We start from the raw sequence: 12,674 nt of genomic DNA on the forward strand, positions 1-12,674 counted from the left end.
GGCCTGGGGGCGGGGGCAGTGGCAGCCCCTGGGGTGGCCACAGAGGAGGGACGGGGTTGGCAGCCTCCTGCTCATCCTGTGGAGCCCTGCGGGTTCCGAGTCTGGTCAATTCCAGGACAGCGACACATCACGTCCAGGTGTCCGGGGCCACTGCCCTCTGTGGCCTGCAGCCAGGCCGGAGCCACAGGGCCTGTGGGAATCCCGGAGAACTGAGAGGTTCGGGTGTGTGCAGCACGCACTCGGGAGGCCGGGCCTGAGGGACTGAGGCGTGGATGTGGGAGACGGAAGGAGGATCTCGAGAAGACAGACGTGTCCTTGTCAGAGCGTTCGCACCCCCGGTGTCCACGTGGCATGAGAATGACCTTGCTGGCCTGCTTTGTCCTGGGACGTACACGCTGCGTGTCCAGCACAGCTGCTCGCTGGGGGGCGCCGGCCCCTGGGTCACCCCACAGTGGACACAGCATCAGGTGGGCGGGAAGGAGGTGCCTGGAGCAGCAGTGTCTGCAGGGAGACAGGGATCCCATCCCCACAGCCAGCGCCACACTCAGCTGATGACACACACGCACACCTGGACATCCCGGGAGCATCAGCGCTACGTAGAGACGGGACTCACCAGACGGAGAAAAGGCCAGGGGTCCCCCTAAAATATATGCTGGAGCTGATTTCATGTTTCCCAAGACCGGTCTCATAGATCATGTTGGGCATTCACCTCTTAGGGACCCAGAAAAAGCCGTCACTGCTGTTATCAAAGCAAAAGGGGTTAAACCCCTGAGGAAAACTAAGCACTGACCTCCATGACCTTGAGGGGTTGGGGGGCTGTCCCAGATGAGCCTCACAGTGTGATTTCTTTTTGGGGTGACAGAATGTTCTGGAATCAGGCAGCCATGACACTGCAGGGCCTTGTGGGTGAACGCACCAACCACGGTGAGGGGCGCCCTGGGAAGGGGTGACGGGGCAGGTGCGTGGGTGGAGGCCAGGCACGGTCAGCTGCGGAGGGACAGCCAGAGCTGCAGGTGGGGACCCACCAGTGTTTCAGCCACACGTTGTCGGGGTATACGGGTGCTGCGGGGTCCGCTGGCCTGTTCCAGCACCCCAGGGGTGTGGGGGTGCGTGGGTCTCCCACTGGGCGGGAGACAGGGATGGCCTGGCCCATTGCCCAGGCCTGAGCTCCTGGCCAAGCACGCTGCCCAGTGGGGCTCCAGGTGCAGCCCGAGGGGGTCCAGACACTGACCCCGTCTTTAACTGACTGTAGTAAGCAGGAAGGGCACGGAGCAGGCGCTCTGTGACCTGAGCAGACGGGGAAGGAAAGTCCTGGAGCCCGTGGTGGCTTTTCAGGCTTTTATTGGGATTGACCAGGCACATGGCAGGCAGGGGTGCTGGGGGGCTGGGGCTCCCAGCCCCCAGCAAGTCTTCACTCTGTCTGGGCTCCCCGGCCTTCTCTCCCCTTCTCTCTGCTTCTCTCGTGGTTCTCCTGGCGTCCCCGTGACGCCGCCCTTGTAAGCCCAGTCTCTCAGCCCAGGTGCACCCACTTACGCACGCCCACACCCCCCTCCAGGGGCCGCCATCAGGCGTGATTCAGGACCGCAGGGTCCATCATCCGTCCTCATGGCGGGAGGGCAGAGAAGCCTGATCCTTTTTATTTACCCCACACTGACCAAGCAGCCAGGGCGCCCCAAGGGGGAGGCCCCTCTTCCACTGCCAACACCCTGCTCGGTGCAGACAATGCTGGGCCCACGACCGGGGCTGCTCCTCCTGTGGACGCGTGGACGGCGGGCGGCGGGCCGCGGTGTGTGGGTGTGGGCGGGCGGCGGTGCCTGGTGTGGGGCAGGCGGCAGGTGTGGGGCGGGAGGGCACATGGTCGGCGCCTTCCTTTCCCTGCAAAGACACTCTGCGCTTGCCCACGCGCGGGCTCTGCTGGAGGCCTGTCCTTGGTCTGCTCCGGCTCCCAGGGCCGGCGGGAGGCTGGGCCTGCCCCTGTGCCCCGGCAGGACCCTCCGGCTCCGGGCCAGAAGCCCACGTGGGGGGCAGGGAGAGGCAGGGGGTGGCTGGAGCCTCCGCAGCGCCAGCTGCAATCAATTTTTCAGACACTTGAAGATAAATCCATCAAAACGCATTAAGGGAGCGCGGCGAGGGTGCCCAGCCGTGGGGCGCCAGGTCCCCCCGTCGCAGGAGCGCTGAGTAATGAGGGTGAGTTACGCTAAGGGGAAACAAACGCATCCTCGCGGGCGGGGGCCGGGGCCAGAGCCAGAGGGTGGGGGTCTGGGAGGCGCTGCCTGTGCTCCCTCAACCCCACTGCCGCCCCCTGCAGCGGCCCCCCACAACACTTCTGGGCACGTGGTTCCTGGAGCCATGGCTCCCCCGTTGTTGGCCTTTGGGGCCTCCCTCATCGCCCGCCAGAGGCGCTCCCTGGAGACCACACAGTTTCCTCCTGGCCGAGATCCCTCTGGGGAGAGGGAGGGACGAGGCTGCCAACCCGGGGGACTTTACTACCACTGTGTGGAAGCGGAGGGGGGCGAAATGCAACGTGGACGTGTCCATCCCCGTGGACTGCTTCGGAGACTCCGTGGGGACAATTTGGGACTCATCAGAAAGTGTCGTAATGAAAACAAAACGAACTTTTGCTCTGGAAACGGTCTCACAGCTGAAAAGGACAGAAGCTCGGGGTGGGGGTCGGTCTCAGCCTGCACCCGGCCCTGGAGGGAGGGGCTCCCAGAAGTGGCTCGCAAGGGCGGGGGGTGCAGCGGTTTGTCCCTGGGTCTGAGCTGGACAAGCCACGGAGGGCACGTGAACCCCCCACTGGCCCCCCAGGGCGTGTGTGAGCCTCTGGGGGCGGGGGGGGTGGGGGTAGCGAGGCGGTGCCCCCCCGGGTGGCGGGTGGCCTCATACAGCGTGATGGCCGCGGGCTGGGCCAGTGCCAAGAGGCTCTAGGCTGACCCCAGGCCCAGGAGCTCCGCCTGGTGTCCCAGAGGCCCGGGGCGTTGGCCTCAGCCCGCATCTGGGGGCTCGGATCTCGGCTCCAGCAGTGTTTGTGCGAGGAGCCTCCACTTCTCCAGGGGGTGCCCCCACCTGGAGCCCCCGGCCCCTCCTGTGGGCACTTTGTGAGGAGCTGCTTCACAGTGACCGCAGCACACAGCAGCCACCAGCAGACCTGAGGCACCACCTCCCCCGGCCTCACCCCACTTGTTTTGTGTTTGTTAAATTTTTCCCAAAGACTTTTTTTCCTAATTTGTGGATTCCCCAAGCCCCTTGTTGCTGTTTTGGCGCCCAGAGCTGCTGCTGGTCAAGCTCAAATGTAGAGGCAGGCGGGGCCCTCACCAGGACAACGTCTTGGCATGAGGGTAGGTGCTGGAAGCCGCGGGCAGACAGGGAGGCCGGGTGAGCAGGACCAGCTAAGCGTAACCAGGGAGTCGGCACAGGATGCTGTGATCAGCAGCAACAATGGACCCCGCCCCCGCCGGCGTGTGCAGATGTTTATGCACCCCCAGTCCACATCCCACCACGCATATCCCTCGACTTCTTCATTGCACCCCTCCTCTGTGCAATGTCTATGGTTCTGCTTTTCCGAGAACCCCGACTGGTCCAGCAGGATCACAGGTTTGGGGCGCCTCCTTTAGTGAATGCTGCCCCCCGCACACTGAGGTGTGGAGAAAGCTTCCAACATGCTGCCGGGGCCTGTGGCTGACTGTCTTCCCGAGAGACTCCTCATTGGGAGGCCAGTTCCTTTCCAGAACTTTCTACTAGGCCCTGCAGCTGGGTGGCACCCTGTTGGGGAGTCCCCAGGCTGTGTCCACCTGGGATCTCAGGAACCAGCCCTGTGCGGAATCACCAGCAGGTCAGCACACTGTACAATAGAAAATTTATTATAAATCTTCAGTGAATATAAATATCCCAGCGCCCACTGAGATGGACCAGCCGGCAGGATACGGAAGCACCACGTATGAAAAGGAGGGGCCAGGGCAGCTCCTTGGGGAAATGTTTGCTCTAGTTCTGAGGGGGTCACAACAACCGCCAAATCGTACCAATAAAACCCCCCACAGCAAGCAAGCAGGCTCCCTGGCGGCTGCAGCGCTTGGGTGGCACGGCGTGTTCGTGGGGGGCGGGGCGGGGGGCAAGGTGTGGGCCGGCCACCAGCCCCCGGCACAGCTGTGATTCTTTTAACAGGAAAAGCACTGAGAAAGGGGTTTAAATAGGACGCGCACTTGTGAATAGCTGAGAGAAGACATAAGCTACATAAGCACCTTAGCAGGGATTTTATTTCCCCGTGCTCAGAGGTGTCTCCAAGCAGAAGTGTCCACTTCTCCTGGCAGAGGGTGAGGACCGCCCCCTTGTCCAGGCACCAGGATCCGTGAAGGGCCGCTGGCGGCTGGGCAGGAAGAGCAGGCCCTGGGGCGGGGCCCAGGTGTGGCCCAGCTACCTGGTCGACCTCTCAGAGGGGGCAGGGCCGGCGTCCCTAATGGCAAGTGTTTGGTCCCGATTCCATATTTCTTGGCCTTTCCCTGTTTTCACAAAGCACCATGTATTTAGGGTTTAGCCAGCTCAGCCACGCCGTGTCTCTGACTTGATTGAGCTGACGTGCCAGTGCAGACAAGCCCTGCTTCTGTTCTGCAGAGCGGCCCGCTGTCTTCACGGTCCAGCCTAACGTGAGATCACTCACGTGTTCCTTGTGCACTCAGACTCATGACACACACACGGCCTTGGCGGAGAGCCCAGGGGTTTCTGGCTTGGATGCGTTCTGATGTAGACCGCGCAGCCCTTTTGTGCTAAAGAGGCGCTCCCTCCGCGGGGAGGCAGGGCTCCCTCCGCTCACAAGATGGATGCGGAGCACGTGCGGCAGCACTGCTCCCCGTAGAACTGGTGGCCGCACATGCCATGCTGGGGCACCAGCGAGCACCAGGGGACATGGTCTTCGCAGAGGGCATCTGAAAGGAGCAGACACTTGTCAGACACTGGCCCAGTCCCACGCTGCCAGCTAATGACTCGCTGGCAAATGAAGGTGACTCTGTCACGGCCCCAAAGCCCCCAAGGAGGCAACTCTTCAAACAGACCGTGTGGAATGTGATGTTTCTACAAGACCCTCCTGGGAAGTCCTCGTGAGCCGAAATCCTTTCCCTTCCATGCTAAGTGCACCCACTGGTCTTTGCCACCTGAGATGCAGGCCACTGGGGCCAAAGTCACGGCCTGGGCCCGGAGCAGCCGGCCACCAGCTCTCCTCCAGTCCCACTTCCTCAGAGAAGCCTGGCAGACAGGAGGGTTGTGGGTTGTTCAAACCACAAGTCACCCCGGGACTTCTGAGCCGTGGTGTTCAGCGCATACCCAAGAACATGGTGGGCTTTAACTTTGGGAAGGAAGGAGACTTGATTTCTAATGGCTCCCTCGAACACAGTAAACTGTCACGGAAAGGTGAAAGAAGCCACACCCCCTTAGAGAAATCACGCCGTTGATGTCATTTGGGGCGCAGCTCAGAACAAGGCTGCGTTGCTGGCTGTTTCATGGGAAACATGAAGAGATCAACAGAGGAAGCTGATGGAGATAAGCTCCGAGTTCTGGGGCTCCCTGACTGGCAGCACCTCCTTCTGCAGACACTTTAAGGAACAGCTCCAGAACATCCCCTCCCCAAAATGCAGGGTCCCCAGATACTTACCTTTCCTCTCTGTGATGGGGCAGAAGTGGGTGTTGCAGGCCAGAGAGGTGGGGGGCTTCTGGGTCAGGACGCAGCCTGAGGCTGGCCGGCTGCCCACCAGACACTGGACGGACCTGGTCTGCACTCCACCTCCACAGCTGGCTGTGCACTGAGACACGGGGGACAGTCACCGGCTGCAGGCTGCCCTCCCCCCGTCCTACCCCCAATTGTCTCTCCCCACGCTTTGGGCTGCTGAGTGTTACTGACGCATGTCTGTGGGGGAGACTTGTCCCGGCCCGCAGGCATGTAGCACCTCAGATTACAAGTTCCCTGCGCCATGAATGGGCTCCCAGGGGAGCTCCGGGCTGAGGGGTGGAGCCCAGGAGCCAGCTGCAGAACTGAACTCCTGTGGCTGCTGGGGCTCTTGGCTCTCCAGCCTTGATGTGGACCCAGGACCTGGGGGAACTTGGATGGAGTCGAGGACAGACACATGCAGACACTTGGAAGAGACATGCAGGTGTGCGGCCCCGAGGTGCTCGGCGGAGACAACGTGGCTGTTATCTTGGTTTGCACTTCATCTTGCACCCTGCGTCACAAGCAGGCCTGGCCTCTTTCTTAGGGTTTCCTGCCTGAGGCTTGTGGCAGGCTTTCAGGCCTCAGCGGCCAACTTCAGGCCAGAGAGCCATCTGGCTGTCCTGGGCACAGTGGGTCAGCTCACTGGTGGCTTTAACAGACAAGGACAAGGACATCGGGGACGTGCAGGACTTGGGCTGCTGGTCAGAACCCCCAGGACCGTGGGAAGAGACCCCTGTGTGTAGACGAGGGCAGCAGCCCTGGGCTGGGTTCCCCGGTTCGGCCAGTCCAGGAGCCGCCAGCCCTGGCCGGCTGCTGTCTCAGGACCTGCAATGATCAGACTCTGCAGAGTGACTCCCTGGAGGGACACACGACGGAGCCAGGCGAACGTCCTCACTGGCCCCCCAAGAGAAGCCGGGGCTTCCCTCTCAGGCAGGATGGCTGGGCCTGGGAGGTGGAAACCAGCACTGCAGCTAGAAGACATGTGGGGCGGACGGTTTCTATGACGTTTCCCCGTCTCTTTCCAACCCATTTCAACGAAGTCATCAGTAACCCAGTTTCAACAGGGCAAGAACAGCAAAGTCAGCGTCGCGGGCATGTCCACGCGCGACTCCTGGGCCACCAGCTTCCTCAGTGGCAGTAGCTCCACTGCCATTGTCACCTGCGTGAGCAGGCGAAGAAGCTCCATGCCGCGTTGAGGGGCGCACACGGGGTTCCGGGCCCCGGGGCTCAAAAGGGGCTCAGTGTGAGTTCCTGCAGGGACGGAAGCTCCCAGTCACATCCGCATCGGTAACCTTGGCAACGGCCCTGCCTCCGAGATGAGTTTCTTCCAGCAGCAGCAGTGGGGGCAGAATCCCACCCTTTCTCAACCGGAAATCAGGGCTCAGCCCCACCGTCGCCACTCTAGCCGGGCTGAGAGAACTCGCAGGAAGCTTGATTCTCCTTATCACCAGTTCCTGGGCTCGCGAGTGGGCCTCACCCACGCCGCCCCCCGCGCTGCTCTGGGTGCTACATGCTCAGTGGTGAGCAAGGCCCCTCCCTCGGGGCACGTGCACCCGACACTCAAAGTCCTGTCTGGGCCCAGAGCAGCCCAGCCTGTTAGCGGCGCCGCCCCCCACCCTGCCTCCTGCCTGGGTCCTGGTGAGACAGCCTGTGGGGATCTGGGGCCCCGTGTGCCAGCACTGAGGATGCCCCAGAGCAATGGGTGTTCGCACTTAGGCCGTTCCCGGGACCGATGAGTCTGAGCCTCCTGCCCCGGTGGTGCCCAAGCCACCCGCGTGATTTCGGCCGGCCTGGCCGGGCAGGCGGCACACCCTTAACTGTCGTCGGCAAAGTCACCGAAATCAGAAGAAGCCCTCAGAGCAAATGCTAGACACCCCATCTTTAAACTGTTGCAAGAATCGCAGTGTCTGGGGCAAAGCTCAGCCTGGCAGGGGCCGGCGTTGGCATCTGACGATTGCCCCAGGTTGAGGGCGCGGTCCTGGGTGCCGGCGCTTTCTGCAGACAGAGCTGTTACTCCCCAAAAGTTAAGGTCTCAGAATTTAACAGGCGAATCGCATTGGACAAAACCTCAGGCAGCTGATGCTAAAACGCTTCTCCGACAAACAGACCACAACACTGTGAGGGCTCCGAGGCCTGGATCCGAGAGGTCAGGCTTGGGCTTCGGTTCGATAAAGAACTTTGCTTGCTTTGTAACTCTGCCACGTCTCCCGAGTGAGCCGACGGCTGGACGCTCACCTCAGGACCTCAGTTTTCCTGCTGGCAGGAGGACGAGGACGACCCCCTCGCCAGGGACAGAGGCAGCGAGGCGCCTGCCTGGGGAGGGGCCCGGCCCTGGGCCCACCACCTCCTCCTGCCGCAGAGCCCTGCGCCTGGACCAACCCAGCGCAGTCCCCGGCCGGGCCAGCCTTCGACACTAAAAATCAACATGATTTGATGACTGAGTGGCCAGCGCACAGCCCGCGCATCAAGTCAGCCAAAACGACAAAACCCCGCGTGCCCAGCGCGGGTCTTCCCCTCCCACTGGAGCTGGCCCACCCGAGGCGCACAGGCGAGGGGCCAGGAGACAGCAGAGGGGCGTGTGTCTCTGACCCCAAATCCACCACTGTCCCAGTCCCCCGGGTGCCGGCAGACGTCTTGGGGAGGCCCTAAACGATTCAGTGACCTTGGAGACCTTCCTAGGAAAGGCATGCCCACACCCAGGGCCACGGGCTGCTGAAAAGGGGGGCCTGGCTCTGGACTTTGGGGTACATCGACACTCTGCCATCGAGGCCAGCTACCAACTCCCGGAGCAGGGGCTCTGGCACCCCTCTTGAGCCCCTCGAGCGCCCCTACCTGAGACCAGGGCGAGGCAAGCCAGGCGGCCCGCGGGGGGCCCGCGCGCACTGGGAGCCGGGGGCAGGGCAGCTGCGTGCAGGCCCGGTCCAGCTCCAGGAGCGGCCGCGGCAGGTGCGCGCACTTGTTGGAGGGCAGCTCCCGGTACCTCCCGGAAACGGACTTCTCAGCACATTTTAAGAATCTTCTCTGTGTCCCCCGTTCGCAGGTAACAGAGCACTGGAAAGCAAACCCACAAGACTGAGTGGAAACGTTCGCCGAGTGGTGGCCCTGAGCAAGCGCCTCCCGCGCCCCTGCAGGCGCAGTCACTGCGCACACCCGCGGCGTCCTCGGGCCTGTGCGTTGAGCAAGGCGTCGCAGCGCCTGGCACGAGGGGTCTGGAGGCCCGAGTGGCAAGGCTTTGGGGCACAAGGAGGCACAGGCGTGGCTCTGAAGCGGACCTCGCGTGGCAGGGCCGGGGGGAGGGGCGGTGGCTGGCTGTAGACCCCAGTGCTGGGGGGAGACACCAGGCTGCCTCGCAGGAGCCCCCACACTACCTGTGCCTCCACAGTGGCTGGATGCCCTCCTGCCGGGCAGGGGGAGACCCAGGGCCGCCAGCGTCCCCAGCCAGGACGAGTGGACTTTCCCAGACAGCAAGTCCACCCTGTATGTCCCCCTACCTCCCAGCTCCAAGTGTGAGCTGCCACTGCTGCCTGACACCCTGACCCATGCAGAGGGGCTGGGCTAGCACCAGAAGCTGCAGTTGCTGGCCACCAGGGATGGCACAGCTGCACCACTGGGCAGGCCAGGAGAGGCCCCAGTGCCAGGTGGATCTTTCCTGAGAAGTCACTATAGCTGCTCTGGGGCTCAGGTACCCCAGAACCCCACACCAGTGTGATGAATGCCCTTTACACCCACACTGGCCTCCTGGGCACCCACAGGGAGAGATGCTCCGAGGACATGACCGGAAGCCAGAGGAGAGAGCACCAGAAAGCCCCAAAGGTGACCACAGCCCAGAGCTGACAGCGGTGGGGGAGAGAGAGCCCCCGGCGGGGCTGAGGGAGAGGATGGGAAGCAGGGAGACCAGGAGAGGGCGCCCCGCCCTGGTCCACGCTGCTTTGCCTAGAACGGGCACAGTACTTGGGGCCAGGTGCACCTACCTGGGACCAGGTACACTCCGTGGGACCAGACTCACCTGGGGCTGGGAGCACCCCCTGGACCAGGTGTATTTACCGGGGACCAGAAGCACCTGGAACCGGCTGACACCTGGACTGGGCGGGCTGCCTGGGGGCAGCGCACCTACCTGGGACCAGGCCGACACCAGCCACTGCAGCTTCTTGTGCCTGTGGCAGTGCCGCAGCAGGCAGGCTACATGCGTCCTGGGCTTGGGCCGCGTGGCACAGCCGGCATCGGGCAGCAGCCGCGCCCAGGCATCGGGGTCGTTGCTCTCACAGACCACGGTCCTCTTCCTCCATCCCTTCCCGCAGGTCCGGGAGCACTGCATGGGGACGGGGGTCAGCTCCTGCCAGGAGGGCCAGACCCGCAGGTGTCCTGGGCCACAGCCTGCCAGGCCCAGTAAGAACCAGCCCTGCCGTCCACAGGCCCAGCTGCCCCCACGCCAGCCCAGCCCCCTTACCTCTGCCCAGGGCCCGGCGCGCCAAGCGGGCGGGCAGTTCTCTGAGCGGCAGGGCTGCTGGCTGGAGGGTGCGGGCTGCGGACACAGGCTGGGCGGGACCGGCTCCTCGCGGAAGTGTGCCCGCCGGGTGCACCGGACGGGGCGGCGCTGGGAGCCGCCCCCGCACGTCCGGCTGCAGGCGCTCCAGTTCCCGGTGGACCAGCTGGGAGGCGACAGGGCTTGGTGAGGAGAGGCGGCCGAGCCCGTCCGGGCGGCGGCACAGCGTTTCCCGGCAGCCTCCCCGCGCTGCTGATTTCAGCCTCATCCCAGACCCGCAGCTCTGCCCCAGGCCTCTCCTGGGCCCGCTGCTTCTGGCTTCCAGGGTCACCGTAGCGGCGGGAGGACACGGAGCAGGCGCTCTATGACCCGAGCAGACGGGGAAGGAGGAGCCCGCGGTGGCTTTTCAGGCTTTTAATGGGATTGACCAGGCACACGGCAGGCAGAGGTGCCGGGGGGCCAGAGGCTGGCAGGCTCCCAGCCCCCAGCAAGTCTTCACTCTGTCTGGGCTCCCTGGCCTTCTCTGGTGGCCTCTGCTGCTCTTTCGCTCTCGTTCTCTCTGCTTCTCTGCTCTTCCGCTGGCGTCCCCGTGCCGCCGCCCTTATAAGCCCAGTCTCTCAGCCCAGGTGCACCCACTTACGCACGCCCACACCCCCCTCCAGGGGCCGCCATCAGGCATGATTCAGGACCGCAGGGTCCATCATCCGTCCTTATAGCGGGAGGGCAGAGAAGCCTGCTATCATTTACTTACCCTGCAGTCACCCTTCCCTGCACCTGACCCCAGGCTTCCCGGTACCTGGGAATGACCCCTCTCGACAGTGTGAAATGGAAAGTCAGCTCTAAACGCCCTCCAGCACCAGGGCCCGGGAGGTGGGGTGGCGAGGGGCTCGCGGGCCAGGGAAGCTGCTTCCTCGGCTCTCGCTCTTTCAGCAAACAGCCTTCACCTGCAGGTTTCCTTCGATCACGAGGGGTCCGAGCCATCGGCTCCAAAGGAAAACGAGGCTCACGCTGGGTCTCAAGGTGTAAAGTGTAACTTAAGTCAGGGGGCTCCCCCCAGGGGCAGCAGCTCCCTTTCCTTGGAGCCTCACTCTTGGGGGGGAGGGTTGTCAGTTCCATCCAGTGGCATATGCCAGGGTCCCCACCACGGTCTGTCTTTTATACATAAGAAAGATTTAAAGGTTGCGTATTTCCCACTACTCAGGGCTTTTCTGGCATTTTTGCTTTAGGCTTTCTTGGGTGCTCACTCCTGCACGCATACTTCAAGTGATCTCCTCCAGGCTCCCGAGACAGCTTTCTAAGGATGCACCCAGCGGCCCGACCTCTGGGTGCTGGGAGCCTGGGTGGCAGCCACTGGGTGCCTGAGACTTTGGCACCTGGCCAGAGGGGGGCGCTGTAGGCCTGGGCTGAGTGGGACTGGGCAGTCAGAGGCACCAATCCGGCGGGTTTTAGGGGAGAAACCAAAGCAGCAGAAGGAAACAGATTGCGCCACATCACACCCGCCAGCAAACGGATGGGTGAAACCGGCGTCCACTCCACCCGGGGTCGGAGGCCCGGGCCCTGCCGGGTAGGAGGGCAGACACCATCGAAGGAGTTAGACGAGACTAGAGATCCACTGCCGGAGGCCCAGGGAGCGAGGGGATCCAGATTTAATTTTCCTTTGGGTAAATCTCCTGAGACCTACTCCTGCTGGCCAGGAAAAGCTTTAAACAGTCGGAGCCACACGAGAAAGCCAAGCATGGACAACCTCGCAGGGCACGGGGGCCACGTCCACAGACAGTGAGCTCAACCCTGGCCGCCAGGCCACGGCAGAGGCCGAAAGGCCGCCGTTAGCACGCACGGCCGCTCAGGGCAGTGGACAGCGAAGGGCTCTAATCAGGCTGTGCGAGCCGCTCTGTCCCGAAGAGGCCAGCACAGCACAGAGGCAGGACAGACACAAGTGAGCCTCACGCGCGCTGAAGACGTCAGCCCAGATATCGAAATGTATACGGAGCCACAAGAGGCGCTGACGAGCGGGGAGACCCTGAGGCGAGGGGGGACGGGACATCACACTGCGGACCTGACGCCCCACAGCAACGCGCTAACGCAACATGGTACCAGGGCAGATCAGACGCCAGGGGCAGGGGAAGAGAGTCCAGCCCAGCAACAGAGCCACGCACGTGTCATCCTGAGTTCAGGATAAAGCGGCCACGGCCCTGCGCGGGGGAGGGAGAGCCTGGAAATTGCAAAGATTTCATGCAGCTCAAATAACCTACTGAGCGGGAGAAAATATTTACACGTCACATAACCCAGGGGTTTAGCTAAGGTCTAGGAAAACATACAACTAACAGAAAACCAAACAACCCAATTAATCCAAGGCTCGCAGACTGGAACGGACAGCAGAGGCGACGCAGACGGCCAGAGACGGCCTGACAAACAGCCGCCATCGCTCTTCACAGAAGAGGCGCAGGTCAGCCCGCAGCAAGGCACCCCCGGCGACGAGAACGGAGCAGAGACCCC

General features: G+C 62.9%; 1 protein-coding gene across 1 annotated transcript in view; it reads right to left on the minus strand.

Annotated features, from left to right (window-relative positions):
• Window positions 1-3,861: 3,861 nt before the first annotated feature.
• ADAMTS16 (ADAM metallopeptidase with thrombospondin type 1 motif 16) overlaps window positions 3,862-12,674 on the minus strand; it is a 60,408-nt gene continuing 51,595 nt past the window's right edge. The window contains exons 23-27 of the mRNA XM_054687917.1: window positions 10,143-10,344; window positions 9,810-10,004; window positions 8,528-8,746; window positions 5,642-5,789; window positions 3,862-4,919 (exon numbers count right to left, since the gene is read on the minus strand). Of these exons, the coding sequence (XP_054543892.1) occupies window positions 4,804-4,919; window positions 5,642-5,789; window positions 8,528-8,746; window positions 9,810-10,004; window positions 10,143-10,344 (880 nt within the window). The 3' untranslated portion in view covers window positions 3,862-4,803. The remainder of the gene's footprint in view (window positions 4,920-5,641; window positions 5,790-8,527; window positions 8,747-9,809; window positions 10,005-10,142; window positions 10,345-12,674) is intronic.

This window comes from Talpa occidentalis, unplaced genomic scaffold, assembly GCF_014898055.3.
Source record: "Talpa occidentalis isolate TD23 unplaced genomic scaffold, MPIMG_talOcc4v2.1 talOcc4.6, whole genome shotgun sequence".
Classification (NCBI taxonomy): Eukaryota; Metazoa; Chordata; class Mammalia; order Eulipotyphla; family Talpidae; genus Talpa; species Talpa occidentalis.